We start from the raw sequence: 25,850 nt of genomic DNA, 5'->3' as shown, positions 1-25,850 counted from the left end.
GAGCTGAAGTTCGGAGTCGCTGGCGCCGGAACAAAATTTAGTCATTCTTTTTTTTTTTTCTTTTCTCCGGCCCGCTTCCGAACATTCTCTCAGGTTCTGGAGGTGAACGACAAAGGATATAAAGGGAGAAGAAGAAGAAACACCTGCGACACACAAGGTATTATTTACGCCAGTGCGGTTGTTGGCTAGCTGAAGCTGGAGCTTCTATACCACTGAACGGCTACTTGAAGCCTACCTGGTGTGCGTTGCCTATTCTTTTGCTTGCTTTCTATATGGCGGGGTAGCTTTTGCTAACAGAAAACAATATACAGGACTTATTTCTCTCTGCAAAGATGGTGCTGGACTACAGTAAATGGGATGCTCTCGAGCTTTCAGACGACTCGGATATAGAAGTCCATCCAAATGTGGACAAACGGTCCTTTATCCGTGCAAAGCAGAACCAAATCCACCAGCAACGACAGCAACGCCGCCATGAGATTGCGACTCTAGGATACGAGAGAATCATAAACGACGGCCTCCTGAAGCGGATTGACAGCCTCTTGACGGCCCTCAAGAAACATGAGAGCGACTCTAGAAATCCTGACGAGCTCGTTTTCCAGGCTCTGATCGAGTCCGCTGGCGACCCAAAGGAGGACCAGCCACCAGCTCCGCCAGAGAATGTCCATACGCAGGGGACCCAGCCCAAGTATTCACAGATGATGGGGTCGTTGGTAGACCAGGTTAAGAAAGAGCTGGATGAGTCGAGGCCAGAGAACAGATATCAAGCATTCATCACCGGGGTGGAAGGCCACAAGACCAAGGTACTTGACCTCCAACAGCAGCTCCTAGAGAAGCTGGCTCAACTGGAGAAGGAAGAAAGCAAGAAGATCACCAGTGATAGTATACACACCGGCTTTGACAGCTCCTTTGTCTCGTCGTCCAAGAGCAAGTCTGAGCCAAAGAAGCCCAAGGAGGCTACTGTGGAACTCCTCAATCCTGGATGCGCAGATAACATGGATGCTGTCTCCTCAGGTGCGGAAGCTGATGTCGAAGACGGTGAAGGAGGAGGAGAAGAAGAAGAAGAAGAAGGAAGTATAACGGTCCGGCCCCTGACGAAAGAGTTTGCAAAGCATAAGATTGGAGACTACCGCGAAGCATACTCTTTCCTCACCGATCACCCAGAGCTATTGGCGGAGAAAAGGACAGACGAACTCTTGATGGAAGCATTTAATGCTCAGATGGCTGGTGATGAAGAATACGCCCGCCAGTGTGTTCATCATGGCCTACTATTACAATACTGCCGTTCTCTGGGTAAAGATGGCGTTGCTCTCTTCTTTAAACGGTTGGTAAACCCACGTCTCCTTGCAATATACGAGGATTTCAACATATTTAACTAATGTTTACCACGAAACAGGATCACCACGGAAGACCATCGCGCTGGTGTGATGTTCCGTGATGATGTTAACGATACTTACAACCGCATCAAGACACGTGTAAAGGAACTTGCCAAATCATCCAACGAGGGCCCATCGGAGGTCGAGCAAATCCAACTTCACGCAGTTGACCCATCGACTCAGCTAAATATCTCTATCCCTCCTGCCGATAGCAAGGAAGAGGCTCATATCGCTGCTCGGGAGATTTTCAACAGCTTCCCACCCGGTCTCCAGAAAGCGTTGGAGTCTGAAAGCTTGGATGAGGTGAACAAGGTGCTGGGTAAGATGAGCGTGGAAGAAGCAGAGGGCGTCGTTGAAAAACTAGGAGAAAGTGGCATCTTGACAGTCGAGCAAGGAATCGTTGACGCGACCACAGAGGAAGGCAAACAGTGGTTGCAGGAACTCGAGGCGGAAGGAAAAGGGGGAGCAAAAGCTCCAGAGGCTAGCAAGGAGGAAATCGGGGACCCTGAATGAGCAAAAGACACTCCATACACTTGGGTGTTTTGAGTGTATCACTTGTTTCTCTATCACAGTTTCGAAATGTTATCTATCCGAAAGCTCTCCGCCCGAAAGCCATCAAGCTACAGCTCAAACATGAAGAAGAAGGAAAAAAACAAGGTCTAGCTAATCACCGGACAAGAAGAAGAATTCCAGGTGGTGAGTTCGTCACCGATTCTGGCTTTGATATTCTAAAGAACCTAATCTACGTCACCGGCTGAGCCATCATCTATGCGTGGCCTGTCTTACACGGCACGCCTTTACACACACCTACACGTACTCTACTTCGTAATGGCTGCATGCAGTCGTGCTATATTTATGCTGCAATCACGGTCGACTCAAAAGTAATTCTGTAGGAAGCGTCTGCCTTACCGCATGGCTAGCCGTACGTATATGCGTACATACTATGATGGCCTCGAGTAGTTTTGATAAAGTTGGCGCGAAGAAGCAAACGCTGGATGGTGAGGCATTGTGGCGTTTAAGATATAAGCGAAGGAGGCTATGGAAGCGATACCTGCGGATGAGGGCGTCGAAGCTGGTTGCTGTAAGGTCATAGCTTGTCACAACGGACTCTTTCGCGAGCTGCAGAAGCTGCATCAGTAGTACGTCTTATGATAGGAGCGCGTTTGACTACTTTGATACTAACATAGTTATGTGTTTGAGGAGTGTCTTATACCCTACATAGTAAAGGGAGAAATGAGGTTTAAGTCTGATGTAAGACTGCAAAGGTGATATGAGAACATGTCTACACCATCAAGATAAAGATAATACGGTCCTGTAGCCGGCACGCAGCGCCTTCAAAATTAAAGGCCTCTTCTCAGCCGTCTTGCTGCCTTATTAATTTCACTGCTCTGTTCAAGTGTCATGGTCTTTCGGTTCAAGCTAGTTGCTCCATGTCATCCCAAACGTCCTCAGCAAGTTCAAGCAGCTCCTCCTTCGTGAATATAAAATCACCCTCTCCCCAATCAGTGTCAGGGGCACGAAGGAGCATGTCATGGAACGGTATAGTCAAATCAGCTCCCTCTACTCTCGTTGGCCTTCCATCCCTCCCTCTATATATCCTCATTTCTCCAACTACTCTAGGCTCTGGCTGGGGATGCTGCCTACTTGGTATCGCGCCACGCTCCCATAATGTAATGTAGACGTTGCCGCTCGTCCTCTTGATATCAATAGAGATTGCTTTTAACACGGCGCCATTCGATCTGTATAACCACCATGACATATCGGCTTTCACCTTTTCTTGAGATTCTGAAAAGGCTACCTCGAGCGCGATCGTTGGCCATTTCCCAGGCTGACCTCTCCTCTGACGTGGACCCCACGATTCATCGGCTTGCTTCTCTCTCTCCCGGGCTTTTGTGGTAGTACTTCCTCTAAAGGAAATAAGACGTCGGACTCCCATACTCTGAGCCTTAAGTACAACTAGCCCGCAGAAAAGGCGGCTAGCCTCTTCATGGGGGAGGCTCGGCATAGTAATAACTAATGTTTGTAAAGAAGAGTGGTAGTCGGTTCTTCCAAGGCGTTCGCTATCAATTATATCAACTTCAGACTGTGGTGTATGTGTAAAGACAATATGTGGACTTTTGTGCTCGTCCAGGAAGCGATCATATTCTCGACTAATAATTGCTTTCGCACCGTCCAGCCCGGGGTATCTATACTCGTTGGTATCTGAAGAAAGGCCGCCTAGGAGCCCTGCTCTTTCCTGTTGGATTTCATGGTCCATGTTTACTATCCGATGCTTTCTTTAAATGCCTGGTGTATATACAACTGATGGTTAAGCACTAGTCATAAATTTTCAAGGCATTAACTAGGTATAATTGTGGGAAAGAGAACAAACATAGACTGGATATCCTATTACATATGAATAACCAGCTGGAAACAACCTGATATGACGTGCACACAGATGAACAATAGTACAGTGGCGCAGGAGATATGAGAAACAAGCTCAAGATCAAAAACTAAATCGCATGGAAGCAGTTAATTGGTTAGACAATTAAACTTTTGTAGCCTATAGTTTCTAATTTATAGAAGTATGTGAAGAATAATAACTAAAAATAGATATGATAGTTGAAATAGACTATATTAAGCGTGTCGATGATACATATCAAGTCTGCTTTGCGCTGCGTCTAGTTGATATTTACTCACTAGCCAAGGCGGCGCGTCAAGGAGGCGCAAGCTAACTAGTTGCTGTCACGTGAAGAGACCCGTTTTAAAGTTACTCTGGCTTTATACCAACGACTTTTTGTTTGGCCGCCAGATATACTATTCATGGTGGCTCAATATTATGTCACGATGCTGGTATGTCCAGATTACCTCTAGGCTCTGAGTGGTATTATATTTGGTGTGCATGAAGGGCGCTCCTCTCTACACAGCTAGTACAAGGCGGCCCCGTTACGCCGGATAGCGATATACCTGTAGTACTCCGTAGAAATCCTCCGCAGTCTGTGAATTGAACAAAGAGGAAACCTATTGTAGAACTGGGGATATATATACATTAACCAGACGAGAGAATTTTCCGTAAACAATATACACCCGCTTACTAGGCCATATCTTGAATAAACCTCTGGATCTTTTCACAAAGCCTGGGTTTCTCGTCCCAAGGGGTGAAATTCCACTCCAGCTGACATGACGTTTTCTCTAGAGCCTTCCATAACCTCTTTTCAACATCAGAACCAACACGGAGGATTGAGTCCTTTGCTGTTCCCCACATGCGTCGAGGTTTGCCGTCGGCAGTCCAAGCGAGTCCGCCCTCTCCAAAGACTCGAACCGGGTCTAGTTTCGGTAAATTCGCGTGAAACGTGAGATATGCGTTGGAGGGCGCGACAGGCTTTCCTTTCCATCCATAATTTATACCTGGCCTCGATACAGCCTCCCATGTGGGGTCTGCCTGGATTATTACCCCTCCTTTCCAGTCGCCGTCCTGGCTGACATACCCAAACACTTCGGGGCGTGTAGAAACCGCATAGAATGGAAGATCCAAGATTATTGAGGGCGCAATGTATGTTTCTTTATCTCCTTCTCCTGGATGGCCCTGAGATAGTAAGGGGTAGTAGTACATAGGACCATAGAAGTTATAGTATGCGGAGAGCAAGAGCACTTTAGAATGTGACCGTTTGGATATCAGCAGCTGGCCGGATTCGGTAGACGGTATGGGAAAGCTGGTCGGCAACCGTTGAGAGGTTATTTCGAAAAACCAAGGATGATATGTAATTTGCCAAAAGTCCGGCCATGTCACCATCCCGGTTGATGTGAATGGTTTCGAGGTGAATAGAGGAGCAGGATCACGTATTGGGAACGCATCCGCATCAAGAAAAAAGACCTCTTCAAACGAAGAAAAGAGAAGTGAAAATATTTTAAATTGATATTTCATCAATCCTTCTTGCAAAGGTGAAAAGGAGAGTATCTCATCCAGGATTATACAGCGTGAATTTAGAGACCGGAGCAATAGACCACATGTAAACGCATCGTATTCACGTTTATCTGCAAGGAATATCTCAACTGGAAGCTTTGATCCGGTGACTCGCAGCATATAGATGGATGTTACGAGCGTTGGGAGCATAGATTTGCTGGCCGTTGAGACAATGCCTCGAGATTTCCTTTGAAAGGGCAGTAGTGGCCCGTCTGGGGGAGTGAGCAGCCCTAGGAATCGAGAATGAGCAAGTTTTAGCTTCCTCTTATCCCTTTCGTCTAGCATAAGATTCTCTGGTAAAGTGATATTTCCAATAACATCCGGATGGAATTCCAGTGGCTCTGGCTTCTCTTCGAGTTTGATGGGTGCTTTGCAGCCCGGTGTAGAAGCCTTGATTATCGCATGAAAGGCATACCAGAACCGCTTCTGATCATCAATGGAAGGGGCAGGCCCCGGGCGAGCTGAATAGTTGATGGCACTCTTTCGAAAGGTGAACAGCATCACAGAGAAAACCACTACCAGCAGAACGCTCCTCCGAAATGAGCTGCGACTTGAAGCCATGCCTTTTTTTTCTTCTCCCCTTTAGAAGAGGAACCGCTAGACTCCTAAGATGGTATAGGAAGAAATAAGAAAATCACCACATCCGCATCTCCTTGTTCTCGTTGTTCAATCCCAGCGAACAAAACATCGAGGGTTGCACTTTGATATCACGTGTCGGCCCAATCGGGAAGCAAGAGCATCCCAAAACTTCCGCCATGTTTTTATTTTTCTTGTGCTTCGAACAAGAACGACCACGACCATCACCATCATAGCCGCAGGGAAAAGCATCATGGAAGGCTGCACATTTAAAAAGGCTCGGTACGAGGGCAGTGCCTGAGGCACAACAACTCTTTGACCCCATCACCGTGTCGGTTCACCATCGTGTTACTCACGGCCAGATCCGGCACCTCAAGGTCGTGATATTATTACATAGTTACACATGGATATACGGAGCACGAAGGCACATAAATACTTCTATATGTCTCTTTCAACGAACGAGGTGGTAGAGAAGAAGAACCTCTGAGACAGACTCGGCGGTCTTTCGCCGAATGGTGGTGACAGAGGAACGAAAGTACATGTCCAAAGAAAACACTGAAGTGGCGAGATCTCCAGTACTATTAATTTCGGCACTAAATGTCGCACAGCCCCTGGGAGGATATGAAATCGCACAAATGGTTACAGCGGGACAACCACGATTTACGGAGTGCGGATACTACGGGGTACAAATGACGAAAGGCCTATCAAAGAATCACGGAGGGAAACATAAAACACAACCCACCTCGCTCTCTCATAGACGCGTTTCTTGCTGTCTTGCTCAAGCCCCTTTTTAGTACGAAGGGCCTCTATTGGCTTGAAGGAATACAGATTTTCTTGTTTTTACGGTCAAATGGAAGCGAGCACAGAACGAGAGATGAAACAGCCCTTCAGGGGCCATGTCAAGAGCGGCGGAGCCAACGCCAAGCTGGAACCCTTGAGGATATATATATGCATGGCTTGTGGGGAGTGAGAGGAGCCGGATAGCAAAGTCAAACGAGTTGGCGCTTCCACCTAGCGCTTCTGGTAGCACCGAATACTTATCAGAATGTAACAGGTACAAGATGTGAAAGTACTCCGTACCGCATACACTCTTACCAGCTCTGGAGTCAGGCCAAAGAAGAAGGATGAGCGGCCGATAGGCAAGGACGTTTATATGTACGGTTCCCATTTGAAGCCAGGGAATTAAGAGGCAAGGATAGGGATTCGATATATGTAACGGCAAAGAGGGCATGCCCCATACCAAGGACGACAATCCAAGATGATCGCGCTCTGCCAGCCCAAGGTATGGATCAATAATGGGCAAGGCACAGGAACAGCCACGTACTTTGTACCTATGGGTACTCCGGATACATCGAACTGCAGTGAATTGTTGGTTCATTTACATACCACCTTGGTCCATAAAAAAGAAGGAGGCAAATACATAAAAAGCAATATTAACCCGAATCCTCTCTTTGCCTGGTCTGGTACCTTGTCAGCGCTTCTACTGTCATGTGATTGGGCTGTTTCCAAACAACTTTCTGACTTGAAAATCGCAGCAAACCATCCCGCGACCCGACCTTCGTCTCGATCTCAGCGAGTTTCTTTGCTTTGCAGCCCTACGCCTGGCCTCTTTCGCTAATTCACTTTCTCTTGTTGGCCCCATGTTTTGGCCATCCCATCCTTTGGCATTTATACACACGCAGTCCTATTAATATTTTTATCATTGCCATTTTATCATTCGGCGTCCGGTCTTATTTTTGATCTCCTCACTAATATAACCTACCCAAAAGCTGGTGGATTATAACTTATTATTGATACTTGAATCTGCCTCCTCTGCGAGGATAGGATCAGATTCAATTAGACCAACCTTAATATATATATTTTCTACATAAGTTTGGATATTTTTCTTCTTTTCGATTGGGAACTTGGTTCGATACTCCCTGGGATAATCATGGCCCCCAGGAAGAGAGATGATAACTGGGTCGATGTAGGTGTATTCTTACTACCACTTTTTTTTTTCGGTACCTTCGTTGACTCTTATATCATTCTAGGGCTTACGAGGTGTCGCTTCTTTCATCGTTGTTACTGGCCATTTATGCACCGCCTTCGTTCCTTATCTCCATGACCCTGCCTTGTCAGATGGTGGTCCGTCTAGCATATTCCAATTGCCAATTCTTAGATTATGCGTTGGTGGCAGAGGCTCAGTTGCAATTTTCTTTATTATCACCGGTTTCGTCAACTCGATTAACCCAGTCAAAAATGCCCGTGCCGACAATACCTATGTTGGACTTACGAACCTCGCCAGAAGCACGTTTACCCGGTCCGGCCGTTTGATGGTTCCCACGGCTATTGCTACAACTATTGCGTGGGCACTGTGTCATATGGGTGCGTTCAGCATTTCGCAGCGAGCTGATGCCAGTTGGATACGCGCTACCACTCCTGCTCCTAGTACAGGTTTTGCTGAGGCATTTGGAAATTTACTCAAAACTTTGGTATTTTTCTGGCATACTGGTGCATCAGTCTACGATGGAACCCATTGGACTCTCAAATTCTTCCTCAGCGGCTCGTTCAGAACATATCTTACACTTTTGGCTCTTACCTTGGTTAAAAGGCGTTACTGGTATATAGTGACCGCGCTCTTATGGGCTTATGCTTGGCTTGTTAACGACCGTGAGTTGCCCCTTTCACCACAATGGGTTTATGCTGCGCAAAGTCGCCATGTTTGTTCTAACCAGTGTACCCCATAGATCTCGTTGGTATCAACATCTTTCCAGGCATGATTCTGGCACAACTCCAAGTCGATTATGGTTCTCGTGCTACGTCAATGCTCCCTAAGGTTGTACCTAGCATCCTTATATTAATCGGGCTGTTAATCTGGGGCTTCCCCCAGAACAACCAAAACTGGGCATGGTGGTCCGCGTCTTTACGCTCGTTCATTGTTTCGATTACTCCTGAAAATGCGGATCACAGTCGCTATGCTTCGTCTCTTGGAACGTGCATTCTGATGCTTGGAATATTCTTCTCGAGGAACGCCAGACGTGTTCTGACCCTGCCACTCTTTAACTTCCTTGGGCGTGTCTCTTTCCCCGTCTACTTGCTACATAACATTCTTATTCGAACTATCTTGTCTTGGATGGTGTACGGTCAAAGCGCGGCAAGAATTCCAGTAAGGAATGATAAGGGAGAACTACTTCAGCTTAGCCGAGCCAGACCGATAGCCTTCGTCTTTATATTGCCTGTCTTTTATGCAGTTCTCTACATCGTTGCCCATATGTGGGCGACCTATGTCGACCCCCAATGTGGTAGGGTGGTCGATTGTATCAGAGACAAGATGTTCAAGGAGCGACCAGAATCTCAAGAAAAACTCCTCCCATTGCCAAATGGCGGTTCTGTGAGCTAAGTATGCCGACGGCCTTTGCTCAATTTCCCTTTTATTTACCCCTTGGAGGTCTTCGTTGGCCAAGGGATCAAGTTACAACATATACCCAAAACGGATGCAATCGTTGCACCTTCTACCAACAATTTCTGTATCATTCTCTACATACTTTCGTTTTTTCTTACTGTCTACTACATTTTTCCTTTTTCTCTTTTCGTGATTTCGTTATCTTCTACTTCATTGCACTGCGCTAGAATTCATGAAATGGGTGTCTCCAACTTTGCTGTGGACAGCTTTTGATTGGGACATGAAAATGTATACTGAACCAGCTCTGTTTGTTTGCATATATATATATATGACAGTTTTTGGTTTGCTTCGGCGATTTTCATAGGAGCTTATTGTACTTCATTTGATATTTTTGGCTGTATCTCTCTACCATAGTCATAGTCATATATCAATCATTTAATTTTACCTGCATTGTTTAGATATTAGAGAAGGAAAAAGGTGGAAATACGTGTACCAAGGAGTGTGTGGACTGGGTGGAAACAGATAGAATTCATTGTCCACATTTGCTCGTAAAAAGTAGGATAGGTATGTGGCAGTACAGAAAATAAATGAATGGCCCTTCTATAACTAATCTAGACCCCAGACGCTCCTGGGGCTTTCTCGTCCTTCTTAAGTTCCAGCAGCAGTTCCCTGAACCTTTCTTTGCCAGAACCACTGGCTCCGCCCTTGGTTCCTTTCCCGCTGACATCGACAAGTTTGGCAATACGCTCCCAGCTCGTGCCTCCAGCAGCAGTATCTTCTCGATTTGCAAGGAACTCTTCAGCTTCTGCACGGGTACGCTCCCGGGCCTTGTCGGTTCGTTTGTTGTAGGATTCGTAATAATCATCTATATCTTGTTGGGCTTTGGAGACAGTCGCCGCCTTTTTCTCAGCAGACACTTCAGCTCGACGAGCCAGTTCGGCATCTCGCTTTTCCCGCCATTCACTATGTAGGGCTGTCAGTATCATGTATTCCTCTTTTCTTCGTGGAAGGGAGGAATGCGCAGGAAAATAAGCGGGAAATTTACCGGACAGCCTCAGACTCCTCCGTCTCCTGGGTATGGCTGGAATATGATGATTGGAATGGCATGTCGACTCCAGTGATGGTACCTCCTGGAGCTACATTCTATTTGTAGAGGCAGTGCCATTAGTTTGAAGACACCTGAGTGAGTACCATATAGAGAGGTAGCCTACCTCATTTTTCGATTCAATGGCCGGGTAGCTCGATTCGAATCCGGAGTTATCGTCATGGGTCATCATGTCATCACCTCCCCCTACCAGCAAGTCATCGTCATCTTCAACTGTGGCAGAAGGTCTATTATCGCTGGGTGAAATAAACTGATCAGCATCGTCTCCCAATGCTGCACGCTCACGGGCAAGGAAATCGCTGTCGTCCTCGCCGGCTCTGTTGCCTGCACCGCCCAGCGATGGAACTATATCGTCTGTCGTATGCGGTCAGCTAAGCCTTCTCCAATCAGGTTAATCAAATCTCCTACCTCCGGTAATATCGTCAAGGGCTGGGAATCGGTCAGCCATGGTGAAGGTGTGCAAGCTGATGTATTAAGAAGTAGATAAGAACAAGCCTGAGACGTAATGAGAATACGTGTAAATCGTAAAGAAAAAGAAAAAGGAATAGTAGAACAAATAAACGGAGAGAAGAGGGACAGCTTCAGCAGGTATCTCTCATTCCAAGCGCCTCTCGAATCTGTTGCTGGTGTCTGTCTTCTTATTATCTGTCTTCCTTCTCTTTTGCTTTGTATATATGGAAAAACAAGCCAGCGAGCTTTCACTTTATTTTTTTTTTAAAGGGGCCAATGGGCGTCCGTTTTGGGCAGGCGGTGACAAAGCCTCTCAGTTCTGCCGGGTTTATCTTTTTTCTACCAAATTCAACATCGAAACAAAAACCAACCAAAAGGCTTCAGACACTGGGTCAGCTTGCGGCAAAAGGAGTAGACGTTTCCTCGTCTCATTGATCGGGGAAGACTCTGTTATTTCAATATTCTACCTCTCGGTTCACCGAAAGCACGCCGCAATGGCCTATACTGATGATGCCGTGAAGGCGAAGCTGTCAGCTCTAAACGAGACTCAGGAATCCATCGTCACGGTGGCTCAATGGGTTATGTTCCATAGGTAAAAAGCCTGCCTCGCGATATATATATATGTATATACTGGTTAGAATGTCGGAAGGCTAATGAAATACGGAAATTAGACGCCATGCAGACCGCACCGCTCAGCTCTGGCTAGAGAAATTGCGCGATGCCAATCCGTCAAAGAGACTCAATCTTATCTATCTAGCTAATGGTATTGTAGCTGGCTTCCTAGAGCTCGAATTCAGAAACTAACCAGCTGTGTTGACAAGAGGTTGCCCAGCAATCAAAAGGAAGGCGGAAGGAGGACTTTCTAATCGCATTCTCTCCGGTTGGTTTATTGCTTGACCACCTGCCAGAGTATGGGCTAATGGGTGCTACAGATTATCGCAGACGCGACTGCAACAGCCTTTAAGGGTGCGTCAAACGAGATCCAACAGAAACTGAGACGTGTGGTGGAAGTCTGGAGACAACGCTCGATATTTGAGAAGCCTATTCAGGACGCTGTTGAGGCCCGAGTCGAAGGTTTGTGTCCGGCTCTTCATGCGCCATGCCTCTCTTTATTATAATAAGTGACCTAATATTTGCGGTTTTAGAGCTCGACAAGTCTAAATCTACAGGCAAAAAGCCTCTTCTTGGAGGCTCTCTTTTCTCGAGCTCTCCGGGCTCCCTCCCCCAGGAGCTCCAACCCCTTGCTCCGTTACAGGTTGCAACCTCAAAGGCTTCTGTTTCATCTAATGCTACCGTGACGACCGCAAATGTGGAATATGACAAGCTAAATGGCCCCTTTGCCGAGATCCCTACTCCTCCCGTCTATGCAGCTCGACTAAGCACGTTACTTAAGACACTTGCCAACGCTGAGAGCTCCGTGTCTGAAGTTATAAAGTGCCGTCAATCACTTATTGAGGGACTCGAAAAGGTTCTCGACACCAACCGGACAGCGCTAGCAAAGGAGAAAACACAGATTGAACAGTTGGCTTCCCGTAGGACAGAGACCGAGAATAAGAAACGAGATGTTGAAGATGCTATAATGCGCGGACTGTCTGCAGACGATTCATCAGCACCACAAGGTAACGGAGGTCCAGCTTGGGCGGGGCATGAAAATTCCTTTGGGAGTGAAGGGCTGGAGGCTCCAGCAGTCGAGGCTCTAACACCGCCCCCAGCCGAGGCCCTGACCCCGGTTCAATCACCGAAGCTCAATCCCAGCTCCAACCAAAATGCGCAACAGCCATCTATGATACCCAATCATACAAAGCTAACCTCAAGTGGAGCTATGGGCGAGCTCGAAGACCCATCCCAAGCGCCATCCATCGACTTGAACACCACCCTCTCAACACTCCAAGCTGCCGCCAGCCCGCCCTCCAATGATGCTTCGGCCGGCGAGCTAGCCAGTAAAAAGCGAAAAGTCGTTCACACTCGAGATACGTACCCTGAATTTGAAGGGGGCGATGCAATGGCTGATTTGGACGCAGATGTAGCTGAGCTACTAAGGCAGGAGAGCACCAAGCATTAATGGGGGATATCCTTAGACCTAAGGGATGTCTTTATGTACCGTAATGCATGGATGGATATAATGGCTCTGCGCATACTGGGCTGTGAGGGTTTTTGTGTGTAGTTTACTGGGTTGGTTGAATTTGGTTTCTGTTTTTTTTTGTTCCCGTCTATGTTATATGTATAAGTAGGTCTCGATGGTTTCTTCTATTTCTTGTTCCAGTCGGCATTCAAATAACCAGTTTTCAACTATTGAGGGAAGCTTCAGACGTCCATATCAAGGCCCGTGTTAACATAAAAACTCGGTGGAAGAGTAATCAGCATTATCTCCAAAATCCAGTGGGTATTCTAGATATCAATATCATGACTATTATATATATACAGTAGAACATCGTACAAAACGCTAGAAAACGAGCCAGACACCAAGAATAATTCTCCCCCGTAGTCTAAACGAAACAAGGAAAGGGGAAGATAGGCAGGCTAAAAAAGTGAAGTCCTGAAATCGTGACTGGGAGTCAGAAGGTGAAAGAATTATCATTAGCCAGAGAAAAGAATTTTAATATCACGACGCTAATGGGATGCCTGGCTCATCCCATATATTAGCCAGAAGCCAATGGCGAGCGGTATTCCTCCTCTGTCCTGGCTTATACGGCTTGTGGTCTTGTGGAAGAGATCTCTCGAGTGGCGGGTTTTGTGGTGCTTGGGGAGGTGGTTGTGAAGAAGGTTTAGCAGCATCAGCATGTTTCTTTGGTTTGACAAGGAGTATAATGAACATCCCGACAACTAGGAGAGCTAAAAGGAGTATTATTTTTCGTTTCGTTGTTCGTCTCTGGTAATTCGTGGCCTAGACGGAGTTTAGCGCTTGGTATAGATAAGCTGGCGACTAAAAAGGGTAAACATACAACTTTCAATTCCTTATCAGCACCTTTAACATCAACGGTCATTCGTTCGACGTTGAAGTCTATGCGGTCTAGCATAGTTCCCTGGTCGATAATCATGGTCTGCAATTCACGGAAAATATCCGAGAGCTCAATGATGCCCTTTGCAATATCGTTGATTTCTCGTTCTCGCTGTGCAATTGCTGAGTCGTTACAGCCTAAATGTTGCTGATGTTGTTGTGCTGTTTGTAGAAGGGTAGATTGGGAGTATGACTTGTCGGCATCGGATTCTATTAGAGATGGGTCTGTATATGGGTTTTGTATTGGTGAGGCAGATCTTTCGAGCGGTGAGACCATTCCATCTATGCCTCGTAGTTCTGTTTTGACAAGAATAACATTTTTAGCCCTAAAACTGATAATGAACCGGTGCTTTTTCGAAACTCACTTTTTAAATATGTGCTTTGTTTCTTTCTAAACCCAGCACTAGCTTCCTGTACCCGTGCCGCAAGGGATATCTGCAGATTCCTAGCCATGGTATCCTCGCCCTTATTGGTAGAGCCTTGTTCTCGTGCCTCTCGTGCCATTATCTCGATTCTCTGTATAGATCTCTGGCAATCGTGGAACCCTCTCGTAATGTCTTGAGTCAATCGTTCAATCATATCCTCCTCCTCTCTTCGGACGTCCTCGTCCCCAAACCCGGGCAATACATGTTTTTGGTGTAGTTTATCCAACTGTGCAGACTTCCGGGCAATATCTCGCAGGTACTCGGTTACTTCATCCTGTACGTCCATCCATCGAGGTGGCAGAAGGTCCATTTCTATAACAGCGTCCCCATCATCGTCAAACCCGCCGCCGGACATGAGTCCACGGCGTTCCTCTGAGATTCCCGCACTGTCTGCATGGTCACTCCAGGCTCCTCCAATATGACGAGGTTTCTTGGAAGGGTGGTGCGCAAAGGACTGCCGGTAGGAGATGTAGCTAATCAAATAGAAAAAAGGGACAACGTTAGCTATTTCAATGTGCAATTCTTCCACAACAACGGCCAATGCAGCTTACAGGTTTGTTCGATCCCGCCACATGATTAGAGGACAGCTATAAAAAAAAAAATTAACAATGAAGCGGAGGATCTGGCAAGGCAGCAAAACTATAGATCAGCGATCCGGGGTACGCCTGCGCATGATCCTGGGTAAGGAGGGCTTCCAGTGATCATAGCCCAAGGGAAGTTAGATGTATCCACAGCCACGAAGCTAATGACTGCAAGCTGAAAGCTATGCTATCTTTTGCTGTCTTCTCTTTTCTTCTTGTCTTGTCTGGTCTTTGTATTCGAATAAGCAAATCCATGACATAAGGCTTGAAATCTGTCACGTGATAGTCAAATCTTAAAAGGGGTGGAAGTTGAAGAGAAGAAAAGGACAAGGACAGCAAGTTATGGGAGAGAAGTTGAAAAGGATGATGTGGCAGGCCGCTGCGTAGGTTCTCCTATACAAGGGCCCTTCTTTGGCCACAGAGTATGTAGCATGGTGATAGTTGAAGCTGTGAAGAGCTCTCCCGCGGAGTTCGAGATTTATTAACTAATTAAGCTAGTTGTACAATGTAATTCTCTTGGACCTCGCCCAAGGCTCCCAAGGCGCATTCTCAGCCTTGCCCGGGCTTATAACCGTCCAGAATTCTCTCATTTATCACTACAAAGTCCTCGTAGTCCAACTTCTTTATATTTATACTGTATATTTATAAATAGTAGGTGTTGTAGAGTGAAGAAGTCTTGGCAAACGTGACCCGAGGGGTGACCTCCAACTTCTTCTAACCCGCTATTTATTATTTATTACGACAACAACTCTCAACCAGCTTTTTTTGCGCCTCTGCCGTCCCAGTATCAGATACAAAGATACACACACTCGCCTCTTCGTCTCTCCCAGACCTACCTATCTGTGATTTTTGCTCGGAAAATATGGTTCGTGGGCCTGCGCATTCTATGACCCCTCCTCAGCACTCCCACTCTCTCCCCTATTATTCCTAGCCACCCGCCCAGGGTCTTCCTCCGCTAACACTTCGTTACAACTTATTCAGGCCGATTCTTTGACTGAAGAGCAGGTGTCCGAGTACAAGGAAGCCTTTTCCTTATTCGTAAGTCTTTTCTGCCCCTTATTTTGCTTCTGGAGTTGCATCGTTCAAGGGTGCCCCGCCTTCGAAGTGTGTATACAGAATAGCTCACCAGGTATTTCCACCAACGAACAGGATAAAGATGGCGATGGTGAGTGATGGCTTTTAGACCAGACTGTGGTCTAGTACATGTCAGAAGAGCTTTGGCTCACATACCATCTTAAGGTCAAATTACAACCAAGGAATTGGGAACAGTGATGCGATCGTTGGGCCAGAACCCTTCCGAATCCGAGCTACAAGACATGATTAACGAGGTTGACGCTGATAACAATGGGACTATCGACTTCCCAGGTACGATTGATCCTGGGTTTACCCCCCAAAAAAAACCTATCAACATACAGGGTTGTTAAGGAGATGGGATATGCTAATTGGTTTACGTGGCGGTACAGAATTCCTGACTATGATGGCCCGAAAAATGAAGGATACCGATTCCGAGGAAGAAATCAGAGAAGCTTTCAAGGTGTTTGATCGTGATAACAACGGCTTCATCTCTGCTGCGGAACTGCGTCATGTCATGACCTCGATTGGAGAGAGATTGACCGACGATGAGGTCGATGAAATGATCCGCGAAGCCGACCAGGATGGTGATGGTAGAATCGATTGTAAGCCTACTCATAACTACTACCTGTTGCTATTAAGAACGTTTTACTGACGAATACATGCAGATAATGAATTCGTTCAACTTATGATGCAAAAATAGGTTCAATATTCACATAGCAATCTAATCACTATTCCATAAAGATATTGACAGGGTCATATTTTTACATTCTTGCCTTTATTTATGCAGTTTGTGGTTTTGCCTTCTCGACTTCCCCCAGCGGTGGATGCTGGCAACAACATTGTTTCTATGGCCCTTGGTTATAGTAACCGATAAATTAACTACTTCTCTCTTGGCTCTCTCCTTACAGTGTTCCTCCTTGCTTGTATTACTTTTTTCTCGGCGGGAATTGATTGGTAAAAAGGCTTAAATAGGATTTCCCAACTCCTATGATGTACAAATGTATAGTCATTGAATAGGGATAAAGATTATATTAAAGGCTTCTTTAAAGTATTTTATATATACCAGGCTGGCCTATCCTACCCAATCACTAATCTCTTCAAGTAAACGTGGGCTGGCTCCATGTTAGTAAAGACATCTTTACAAGGGCAATGCAAGAAGCGTTGATGGCATCCAGGTCATTACATAGTATTAAATGGTATTCTTAACATCAAGATCAAGATTACAAATAATGCTCTATAATATACCCGCTCACACTCAAACCAGGTAAAAAAATATATCCGGTACGCCATGATGTAAAAATCTACCGAAAAAATTTGAAAATATCCATATACTGCCTCGCTAGATCGACTCCCACGATACTAGTCTTTTGCCGTGCAGAGTGTGCCGACGCACCCCCTTTCTCGAAATAACTCCGCCTCTCCAACCCTACTCCAGGAACTTGGATAGATTCTGTAGCTCCTGGGATAGAAAAGCTGTCCCACAGTTCTCGGATAAGCGTCACACCTAGATTCCAATCTTCTTCCGTAGGTAGGTCAACCTCCCAGTTTGCCTGGTGAGGCATTAAATCCCAATTATCTTCAGGATGATGCACAAGATCTGGTAGTGTAGATTGTCTTTCGCCTGGTCCGCGGTATTCAATCTCCACGATTGCTCCGCGAAGGCGAGGCCTAGGCGTTGTCTGACGAACTTCACCTATCCGGACCCGGAAATCAGCTACTTCGTAGGCTTCTCCCGAGGTAACGACAACAGTAAAGCGATGATTCCAGAGCGGCTGGCAGAACTTTGTCGTCATAGAGAAAAAGGACAAATATGATTGTGGCTCGAGTGTTATCATCTTCATAGTATGGGCCTCATCTTGGATCGACGAAGTTGGGTTCTTGTCACCTGTCGAATTTTGTGACTGGGAGGATGTAGGAGATGAGGAAGTGCCTTGTGCCGGTATTTGAATGGAGGGTGGCGAGCTCTCTTGCTTCTCCATCACGGATGGGTCTAGCGGGTCGATCTCGGGTCGAGGTGAGATTCGTATAAAGCCATGGGTTTGATAATGACTGAGAGAGAGAAAATGCATATACCGTGGGGTAGGCACTTTATTATTAGGGAAATTTGCCGCTGGCAAACATGACGCCGTGTCTCTCATGAGTTTAAACTCTAGTGCCCAGCGTCCGGCTCTGACGGGTTGATTGATAGCCTTGAAGCGATCAATGACTGTCCTTGTTGCTGTAGTTGGTAACTCTGGGTTACTTGGGATATAGTATACCCTAAGAAAACGGTGAGCTTCTGTTTTTGCATATCACAGGCAATGAATGTTTACTTACCCAGTTACAGACATGATGTATTCCTGTAGATATAGGAATATAACAAGGTCCAACTTTTGACCGTATAGTTGGAAGTGACAGATTTAGCCCCTTTGTACTTGGGCTACTATATGGGGCCGTTCTTCGATTCCGGTATTCAAAAATCACAGTGATGAAGGGGGCTGTTGATATAGAATAAAACTGTCAGAGGCTTCCAGGTTTGCGTTACTCCGCGGTGGTATTTTCCACAGTGTAGATGAACTGGAGCCAGGCTTTCCTTTTGCCTTGGATGGTTTAAATATTTGGGGATATGGTAGAATAGATATAGCGATCCTTTGGGATGCTCGTATTTAGCTTGAGCTTTCAAACCAGAGGTTTGAAGATGAAAGCCTTGGTTTTAAAATATTGAGGGAGCCCAATAAATCATCAGTAATAGATAGTAACAGTATGAGTCCTAGAATATCTGCAGGGTCTGTGGATTCTGAATGGTATTTGATATCTGGAGAGCAGCGTGGGTGGATCTAAAACATTTATTGGAAACCGGGCTTGGCAACGTGTAGTTCCATCGCCGTACATCATAGACACTTACTATGTAGCCATGTCAGGTCATGTGATCTATTAGGTAATACCACGTGATAAATCCCTGCCCTAATACTATATAATTATATATAAGAAGCATATCGCGGATTCTAATACAAGGAAGCTAGCGATTAGTTGTAATGGCAGTATGCCGGCAGCGATGATACAGCATATACCACTCGACCAAAAGATCATACACAGTGATGACGTTCGTCATCTCTGGTCGCTGCACTGCTTATATGCTTTGAGTGCCACGTGATGTGTGCTTGGTGGGCGCATGCTGCGTGGCATGACAGGGCGGCTGGCCGAGCTATTGGGTTAAGAATAGGTAGCCTCAACTCCGAACGTGCTCTTAGGGATGCCTGACGGGCTTCTGGGGACGGTAGTGTACATCCTATGAACTCTCGCCCTTTTGCTCTTCTTCGTCTTCGTCTCTTTTTTCTTTTCGCACCAAGTCACGTGGATAGTATCGAGCACATGATGCAATGACTAAGATAAGCTCTAGATATAACTAGTCATGTGATTCTGCTTAGTCATATATTACGTGTAGTCTACGCTTCCTTGAAGTTCGAATAAACGTAGGAATAAAGTTCTCCCTTTGCCCTCTTTGTCGTCTTCGCTCCATTCACAGTTTGGTTTTCCCATCGATCGACGGTCGTGGCTATCAAAGTTTATTGAACTATATATATACGGTAAAACAGTATGCCATCTCTCCTCGCGTCTACCGGGTTGGGTGTCCTTCTTAGCTAGTTTACCTACTCGATCCTGTCGACTTCTTACCGATGCGGACCCTAGGAGCCATATTAGCCATCCACGGACCTGTGGCAGACACTCAACTCATCCATCGACGGCAATCTATTCCATCTTAGACCCGTGGCGCATGTCTGCTATGAAAACGACCCTAGATTCAACCAAAATGCTTGCGATAATTTGTTGCACCACTTGAGGGATAGCGGATAGAGGGTGTCACAACCAGGTAACCACATCATATTACCCTCATTCAATTCAGTTCCTTTTTCGGTTTACGCCTTAAATCTGGTGACAAAAAGTTAATGTTCAACAATAGGAGCTTTGCAGGACTGGGTTTGGGAGGCTGGCAATACACCAAACGAGACTTGTTTCGTAGGGCCGAAGCAGAAATCTTGCCACCAGGGCCGTATCCCTTTATACTCAGTTGTGGTCAAGTCGGCTCGACATGTCCAAGAGGCGGTTTTTTTTGCAAAGTGCCACAATCTGCGCCTGGTCATTCGGAATACTGGGCACGACCCTGCAGGAAGATCAGGCGCCCCAGATTCATTGCAATTGCATACACATCATCTACAAGACACTGAATTCCACTCCAACCTATTACTTAATGGTTATTCTTTTGGTCCAGCTGTCTCAGCTGCTGATGATACTTTAGCCAAGTGCAGAAACCTTCATAAGACCATTTCTCGGAGAGAATCTTATAAATCACTATCTGTGCAAAGCCGCTTGGATTCTGCACAGATACTTCATACGCCCGAACAATCCTCTCTATGATTTGATCTGATGCCGTTACCCATCCTAGTCGTGATCCGGCTACCATCACCTTAGAGAATGAATCCATACGCATTACACGTCCTTCGTAATCAAGTAATAGAAAGCTGGGTATAAGGTGAAAGGGGTGGGGATTCCTGGCTTTCATCAGGCTCAACGTTAATGGTTGGCGGGCCTCAGGGTGCTCAACCACTTCATCGTGATGTGAGCCATCACACACCTGCGGTATTACTAGACCCAGATTTTGATGACGTTCATATCACCTTCATCGTCGCGTTTAGCCCATTTACTGAGGCTAACGGTGCCACGCGTGTCATACCTGGCAGCCATAAGCGGCCATTTCACCAGCGTGGCCTACCCAGCATGACTATACCCGCAGTTATGGACGCTGGTGATTGCATCCTCATGAGCGGCAAGGCTGTCCATGGTACAGGGGCCAACTTGACAACCACCGACCGACACGCAGTTCAGATATCTATTTGTGCTGGGTACTTCACTTCAGCGGACGCCAACTCCTATATCGTTTCCGTAAAAATAGCAAAGTTGCTATCCAAGCGAGCACAACGCTTCCTCGGCTTTCGCTCTCAGTGGACCAGGGGATCGCCAGGCTTGTGGGCAAAGGACTACCAAGATTTGTCAGTGTACCTGGGCCTAGACAATTTGGAAGGGCCCCTTGAGGATTTAAAGGAAGTTGAGTTTGATTATGAGAGCTAGGTAGAGAGTGGTTTAGGAAAAAGCAGGCATCTTGATGGACGATAATGGGGCCTGTACTTATCTCAATTATGCTTTCCCCAGTTGAGTTGCACTATAAACTCCGTGAACACGCAAAATATATCTATCCTCACATAAAGTATTGTCTTGGTTAGGTAGCCAGAGGAGAAGATCTGCTTGTACCTATTATCAATTGAGATAGTAATTCCCCGGTAAGCCCAGGCACAGAACATGAAGGCGATCGACCAACCCTGATACATATTATTCACATCTTCTTCTGAGGTTTATCAACTGACCGAGTTTTGAAGAGGTAGCAAGCTGTATCTTAGTATACGCTTATCATTAGAGCGAGAAGTTGCACTAGCAAAACGATGGTTTAACCATGCATGTCTGGAGTAGTCAAAACAAACACAACCACCATTGAGCCGCGTCCGAGAAAGTTAAACTCTCAATGAAGGTATCTCCGCATCTGACGGGAAAGGGGGTAATCTTCTTATCTAAAGTAGTTCGCATATCCTTGTAACCATGCAAAGCGGCGAAGCATCTCCCACCCCCCGGCAGATTTTCCAGCCCTGGCCGTGGTCGATGGCTGAGTCGAGATGGCATGCATGTAACCAGCAGTTAGCGCGACAGGTTTGAAATTTGAGCAAGGGGAACTGCATAGATATACATCCATTGTCAAATATATCTCCGCGTCCCATGTAATCCCTGCACGAAAAGTGGAGCATGGAGAGGGTGTTTTGCTTTCCTGTAGGCCACCACTCGACCCCGAGTACTGTCTCATCTCATATTTTCATTTGCAATCAATCGGGCTCACCTGCAGGTCTTACCTTTGATAAATGACTTGGGCAGTCAGGCGAAGCCAACAGTAGCACCCCTACTGGCGTTGTCCCCATAGATTTATATATAGTGTAGTGTGATGCATTTCCTAGAAACAGTTATGTTCAACCTTTATCATCCAGTATTCAGTACTGGTGGTTCATGGTTTTTTTACTCAATCGGTTCATCTCAGTTAAGGAAATATGGATGGAAATGGTACCGTTTACGAGGAGGATGCAGCACATCGTGAGCAGGGCCAGGAGAAGAAATCGCCCGTGATTTTGAGCAAGATCGAGAAGGAAGTCGTTGACCTTCAACTGAATGGGCTCGCGGCGGGACTTGACGCTCAAAGTCTCTGGTCTTATACCACGACATGGGACAAGGCAATCATCGTTATAAGTATAGCCGCCGCCATCTTTGGTGGTGCCTCGAACCCATTGCTCACAGTAAGCCATCACAATTGTTTAGTATGCGTGTTAAAAGCAACAGCTTCTGACGATACTAGGTTGTCTATGGGTTGGCTGTCGGTTCGTTTGCAGATAGGTCCAATGGCGTAACATCCATCTCCGAATTGTCCGCACAAGTGGCTAAAGTCTGTCTCTATTGGGTATATCTTGGGATCGCTATGTTTTTCTTCATCTACATCACCACCGTTGGATTCTATTACGTCGGCGAGCGCATTGTGATGCGTCTACGCTATGCATATCTCCGGACAATCCTCCGACAAAACATAGCATTCTTCGACACACTTGGCGCCGGCGACGTCACAACACGCATCACCTCGGATATGAATCTCATCCAAGAAGGCATCACCAGCAAAGTATCTATGGGCCTCACGGCAGTAGCAACTTTCTGCTCAGCTTATACTATCACATATATTCAGTACTGGAAACTCGGCCTCATCATGACATCGACCGTGGTTGTGATGCTGCTCACTGGAACAGCAGGAGGTATTCTGGCCGTGAAAAATTCCAAATCAAGTATGACTCTTTATAATAGCGGTTCCAATCTGGCTGAAGAGAGTATCGGATCAATCAGACATGTGACAGCATTCGGTATCCAGAATGCTCTTGCGGACAAGTATCTAGGATTCCTGAAGCAGGGAGAGAAGCCCGGGGTTAAGGCAAGGTTGGCTATATCTTTTATGATTTCATTCATGAATGGCCTGCCGTTCCTCTCCTACGGTCTCTGCTTCTGGCAAAGTGGAAGGTATATCATATCAGGGCACATGGGCCCCGGAGCTGCCGTGACTGCTACAATGGCTATTGTTATTGGAGGGTTCGCAATCGGAAGAGTTGCACCAAGTCTCCAGTCTTTCATGGCTAGCACTGCAAGCGCTAGTATGATCATTCGTTCCATGCAAAGGGCATCCCCTGAAGACCCCTTGTCTACCGAGGGCGAAAAACCCGAAGGAATAAAAGGGGAGGTCTCCTTTCATGATATTAGCCTGGTCTATCCGTCAAGACAAGACGTTGCTGTTCTCAAACATCTAAGCCTAACAATGCCGGCTAGTAAAACGACGGCAATTGTGGGTCCAACTGGATCCGGAAAAAGCAGTATTGTCGGCCTCGTCGAGCGCTTTTACAGACCAACAGGGGGCCATATCACGCTCGATGGACACAATATTCAAAACCTGAACTTACGGTGGCTGCGCAGCTTAATGGCGTACGTAGGCCAAGAGCCAATTCTGTTCAATACCACCATACAGGAGAATATTGGTCATGGATTGGCTTATCTTGACGATGCCGCTCGCTCATCCCAGGATATCAAAGATGCAGTCATCAAGGCAGCGAAGGATGCAAATGCACATGATTTCATTATGGCGCTGCCCAAAGGCTACGACACCATGGTTGGTGAAAAAGGCCTGCAGTTGTCTGGAGGACAGCGGCAACGAATTGCTATCGCGCGGGCCTTGATTCGTAATCCGAGTATACTCATCCTTGACGAAGCTACATCAGCCCTTGACAGTCGAGCTGAGAAATTGGTGCAAAAGGCATTAACAAAGGCCGCCAAAGGCAGAACTACTATAGTTATTGCCCATCGACTATCGACCATACGTTCCGCGGATAATATTGTCGTCTTGTCTGGGGGTGAGATTGCAGAGCAGGGAGATCACGATAGCCTGATGACAAGACAAGGACTGTATGCGAGCCTTGTCAACGGACAGCAACTGACAGAGGAAAAAACGGAGGAAGAAGACGGCGATGCGCTAATTGAGAATGCAAGTGCTTCTTCGTGGTTCATGGACGAGAAGGCGACTGCCAAAGAACAGCCGGAGATTGTTGTGGAGAAAAAGCTCGATTCGAAAAAGCTCGATAAACGGCTATCCTTCTGGGATCTTCTTCGTTTGATGGATAAGCTAAACCGCCCCGAACGTATGCTAATTCTTTTCGGGCTTATCGGCTGTGTATTCGCGGGGCTAGGAACACCAGTGTGCGTGTCCCACAACCAACCCCCCTTTTTATCATGCATGTTTCAATCAACTGCTAACGCAAAAAATATAACTCTAGACAGGCAATCTTCTTTGCAAAGCTTATTGAGGCCGTATCTGTCCCGGCATCTCAATATAATAAGCTTCGCTCCGAAACAAGCTTCTGGGCCTTGATGTACCTAATGCTTGGTATTGTTGCTATCATCTCATGGTTTGGCCAAGGTGCCTGCTTTGCCTTCTCGTCGGAGCGCCTCATCCGCAGAGCCAAGGACACAACTTTCCGGTCCATTCTGCGTCAGGAGGTCTCCTTCTTCGATGAGCGGCCAACAGGCGATCTAACAACAATGCTGTCACAGGATACCACTCACCTGGGTGGGCTGGACGGCGCCGTGCTGGGTTCCATGATCACTTTCACGGTTACCATCATCGGTGGACTTGCACTCTCTGTTGCAATAGGCTGGAAGCTGGGTCTCGTGTGTGCTGCATTAATCCCTATTACGGTGGGCAGCGGCTATATCCGATTGATAATTCTGAGTCTCTTTGACCGTAAAGTACGACAGACACAGGCTGAGTCTGCGGCTTACGCCAACGAAGCTGTGAGAGCTATTCGTACTGTGGCAAGCTTGGGCCTTGAGAATGAGGTGCTACAGCGCTACCGTGCTATCCTAGAGCGTGATGCGGCGGCATCACTCCGCTCCATCTTGCAGGCTTCGGTACTCTTTGCCCTCTCTCAGTCCCTACTTATGCCAACAGGGGCTTTGGTTTTCTGGTATAGCAGTACACTTCTGGCGACTGGTGAATATACGTTAACGCAGTGCTTTATTTGCTTTTCTGCACTGGTCACTGGCGCCCAGACAGCCGGTGCCGTATTCAATTTTGCCCCAGATATGAGCAAGGCGATGCAGGCCGGACGGCACCTTCGTAACTTATTTGAACGCGTGCCCCCAATTGACAGCTACAGCTCTGAGGGCCGGTTGTTACCAGCAGAGGCGTGTCGTGGTGCTATTGAAATTCGAGACGTGAGTTATCGCTACCCGCAGCGTCCAGAGAGGGTGGTCCTAGCCAATTTCTCCCTCTCCATCAAACCAGGACAGTTCGTTGCCTTCGTGGGGCCAAGTGGATGCGGCAAATCAACCGTTCTGGCCCTCCTGGAGCGGTTTTTCGACCCCGAAATTGGACGCATCCACGTTGACGGGTCCGATATCACAGAGTTAAACATCTCCCAGTACAGAAGCCGTATTGCAATGGTCGGACAGGAACCAGTGGTGTACTCTGGCACTATCCGTGAAAACCTGGTGTTGGGCGCCCCAGAAACGTGACAGAGGAAGCAATTGCCCAGGCCTGTAAGGATGCAAACATATACGAGTTCATCGCATCGCTCCCGTAAGTAGTCATATGTATTTCCCTAGCTTCCCCATCCTCTGCCCGTTTTGTCTAACTGAAAGGTTTCGAATATGTAGGGATGGGTTTGCGACCGTCGTCGGTGCGCAGGGCAGCATGTTAAGCGGAGGCCAAAAACAGCGAGTGCCATTGCGCGAGCACTCCTTTCGCAACCCCAAGATACTGCTTGTTAGACGAGGCGACGTCAGC

The 25,850-nt window shown here is 46.8% G+C and overlaps 11 protein-coding genes across 11 annotated transcripts; 6 read left to right on the top strand and 5 right to left on the bottom strand.

The window, feature by feature from the left end:
* Positions 1-332: 332 nt before the first annotated feature.
* On the top strand, positions 333-1,886 carry MCYG_05226 (hsp90-like protein; the record flags this gene model as incomplete). Its single annotated transcript, XM_002845311.1, has 2 exons — positions 333-1,321; positions 1,394-1,886. 2 exons carry the CDS (start codon positions 333-335, stop codon positions 1,884-1,886), a joined length of 1,482 nt encoding a protein of 493 aa, XP_002845357.1.
* A 901-nt stretch (positions 1,887-2,787) lies between these two features.
* On the bottom strand, positions 2,788-3,630 carry MCYG_05225 (conserved hypothetical protein; the record flags this gene model as incomplete). The annotated part of the gene is made up of 1 exon (XM_002845310.1): positions 2,788-3,630. The coding sequence occupies one exon, from the start codon at positions 3,628-3,630 to the stop codon at positions 2,788-2,790; it is 843 nt and encodes a 280-aa protein (XP_002845356.1).
* Positions 3,631-4,446: 816 nt separating this feature from the next.
* MCYG_05224 (conserved hypothetical protein) lies at positions 4,447-5,877 on the bottom strand (the record flags this gene model as incomplete). Its single annotated transcript, XM_002845309.1, has 1 exon — positions 4,447-5,877. One exon carries the CDS (start codon positions 5,875-5,877, stop codon positions 4,447-4,449), a length of 1,431 nt encoding a protein of 476 aa, XP_002845355.1.
* A 1,945-nt stretch (positions 5,878-7,822) lies between these two features.
* MCYG_05223 (conserved hypothetical protein) lies at positions 7,823-9,271 on the top strand (the record flags this gene model as incomplete). Its single annotated transcript, XM_002845308.1, has 3 exons — positions 7,823-7,858; positions 7,923-8,541; positions 8,619-9,271. The coding sequence occupies 3 exons, from the start codon at positions 7,823-7,825 to the stop codon at positions 9,269-9,271; spliced, it is 1,308 nt and encodes a 435-aa protein (XP_002845354.1).
* Positions 9,272-9,885: 614 nt separating this feature from the next.
* On the bottom strand, positions 9,886-10,827 carry MCYG_05222 (clathrin light chain; the record flags this gene model as incomplete). Its single annotated transcript, XM_002845307.1, has 4 exons — positions 9,886-10,237; positions 10,320-10,417; positions 10,486-10,733; positions 10,788-10,827. The coding sequence occupies 4 exons, from the start codon at positions 10,825-10,827 to the stop codon at positions 9,886-9,888; spliced, it is 738 nt and encodes a 245-aa protein (XP_002845353.1).
* Positions 10,828-11,323: 496 nt separating this feature from the next.
* On the top strand, positions 11,324-12,891 carry MCYG_05221 (DUF618 domain-containing protein; the record flags this gene model as incomplete). The annotated part of the gene is made up of 4 exons (XM_002845306.1): positions 11,324-11,421; positions 11,501-11,597; positions 11,762-11,903; positions 11,975-12,891. The coding sequence occupies 4 exons, from the start codon at positions 11,324-11,326 to the stop codon at positions 12,889-12,891; spliced, it is 1,254 nt and encodes a 417-aa protein (XP_002845352.1).
* Positions 12,892-13,431: 540 nt separating this feature from the next.
* MCYG_05220 (t-SNARE affecting a late Golgi compartment protein 2) lies at positions 13,432-14,826 on the bottom strand (the record flags this gene model as incomplete). The annotated part of the gene is made up of 4 exons (XM_002845305.1): positions 13,432-13,713; positions 13,772-14,124; positions 14,193-14,725; positions 14,804-14,826. 4 exons carry the CDS (start codon positions 14,824-14,826, stop codon positions 13,432-13,434), a joined length of 1,191 nt encoding a protein of 396 aa, XP_002845351.1.
* Positions 14,827-15,989: 1,163 nt separating this feature from the next.
* MCYG_05219 (calmodulin) lies at positions 15,990-16,559 on the top strand (the record flags this gene model as incomplete). The annotated part of the gene is made up of 3 exons (XM_002845304.1): positions 15,990-15,998; positions 16,090-16,198; positions 16,297-16,559. 3 exons carry the CDS (start codon positions 15,990-15,992, stop codon positions 16,557-16,559), a joined length of 381 nt encoding a protein of 126 aa, XP_002845350.1.
* A 649-nt stretch (positions 16,560-17,208) lies between these two features.
* On the bottom strand, positions 17,209-18,237 carry MCYG_05218 (conserved hypothetical protein; the record flags this gene model as incomplete). Its single annotated transcript, XM_002845303.1, has 2 exons — positions 17,209-18,166; positions 18,224-18,237. 2 exons carry the CDS (start codon positions 18,235-18,237, stop codon positions 17,209-17,211), a joined length of 972 nt encoding a protein of 323 aa, XP_002845349.1.
* Positions 18,238-19,976: 1,739 nt separating this feature from the next.
* On the top strand, positions 19,977-21,013 carry MCYG_05217 (Fum3p; the record flags this gene model as incomplete). Its single annotated transcript, XM_002845302.1, has 4 exons — positions 19,977-20,096; positions 20,126-20,280; positions 20,359-20,387; positions 20,418-21,013. The coding sequence occupies 4 exons, from the start codon at positions 19,977-19,979 to the stop codon at positions 21,011-21,013; spliced, it is 900 nt and encodes a 299-aa protein (XP_002845348.1).
* Positions 21,014-22,032: 1,019 nt separating this feature from the next.
* Positions 22,033-25,579, top strand: MCYG_05216 (ABC multidrug transporter Mdr1; the record flags this gene model as incomplete). The annotated part of the gene is made up of 3 exons (XM_002845301.1): positions 22,033-22,275; positions 22,335-24,262; positions 24,340-25,579. 3 exons carry the CDS (start codon positions 22,033-22,035, stop codon positions 25,577-25,579), a joined length of 3,411 nt encoding a protein of 1,136 aa, XP_002845347.1.
* Positions 25,580-25,850: the final 271 nt, after the last annotated feature.

This window comes from Microsporum canis, genomic scaffold (genome assembly GCF_000151145.1).
Source record: "Microsporum canis CBS 113480 supercont1.5 genomic scaffold, whole genome shotgun sequence".
Classification (NCBI taxonomy): Eukaryota; Fungi; Ascomycota; class Eurotiomycetes; order Onygenales; family Arthrodermataceae; genus Microsporum; species Microsporum canis.
The sequence above is the reverse complement of the archived record's forward strand: the minus strand, read 5'-3'. Positions and strand labels throughout refer to the sequence as shown.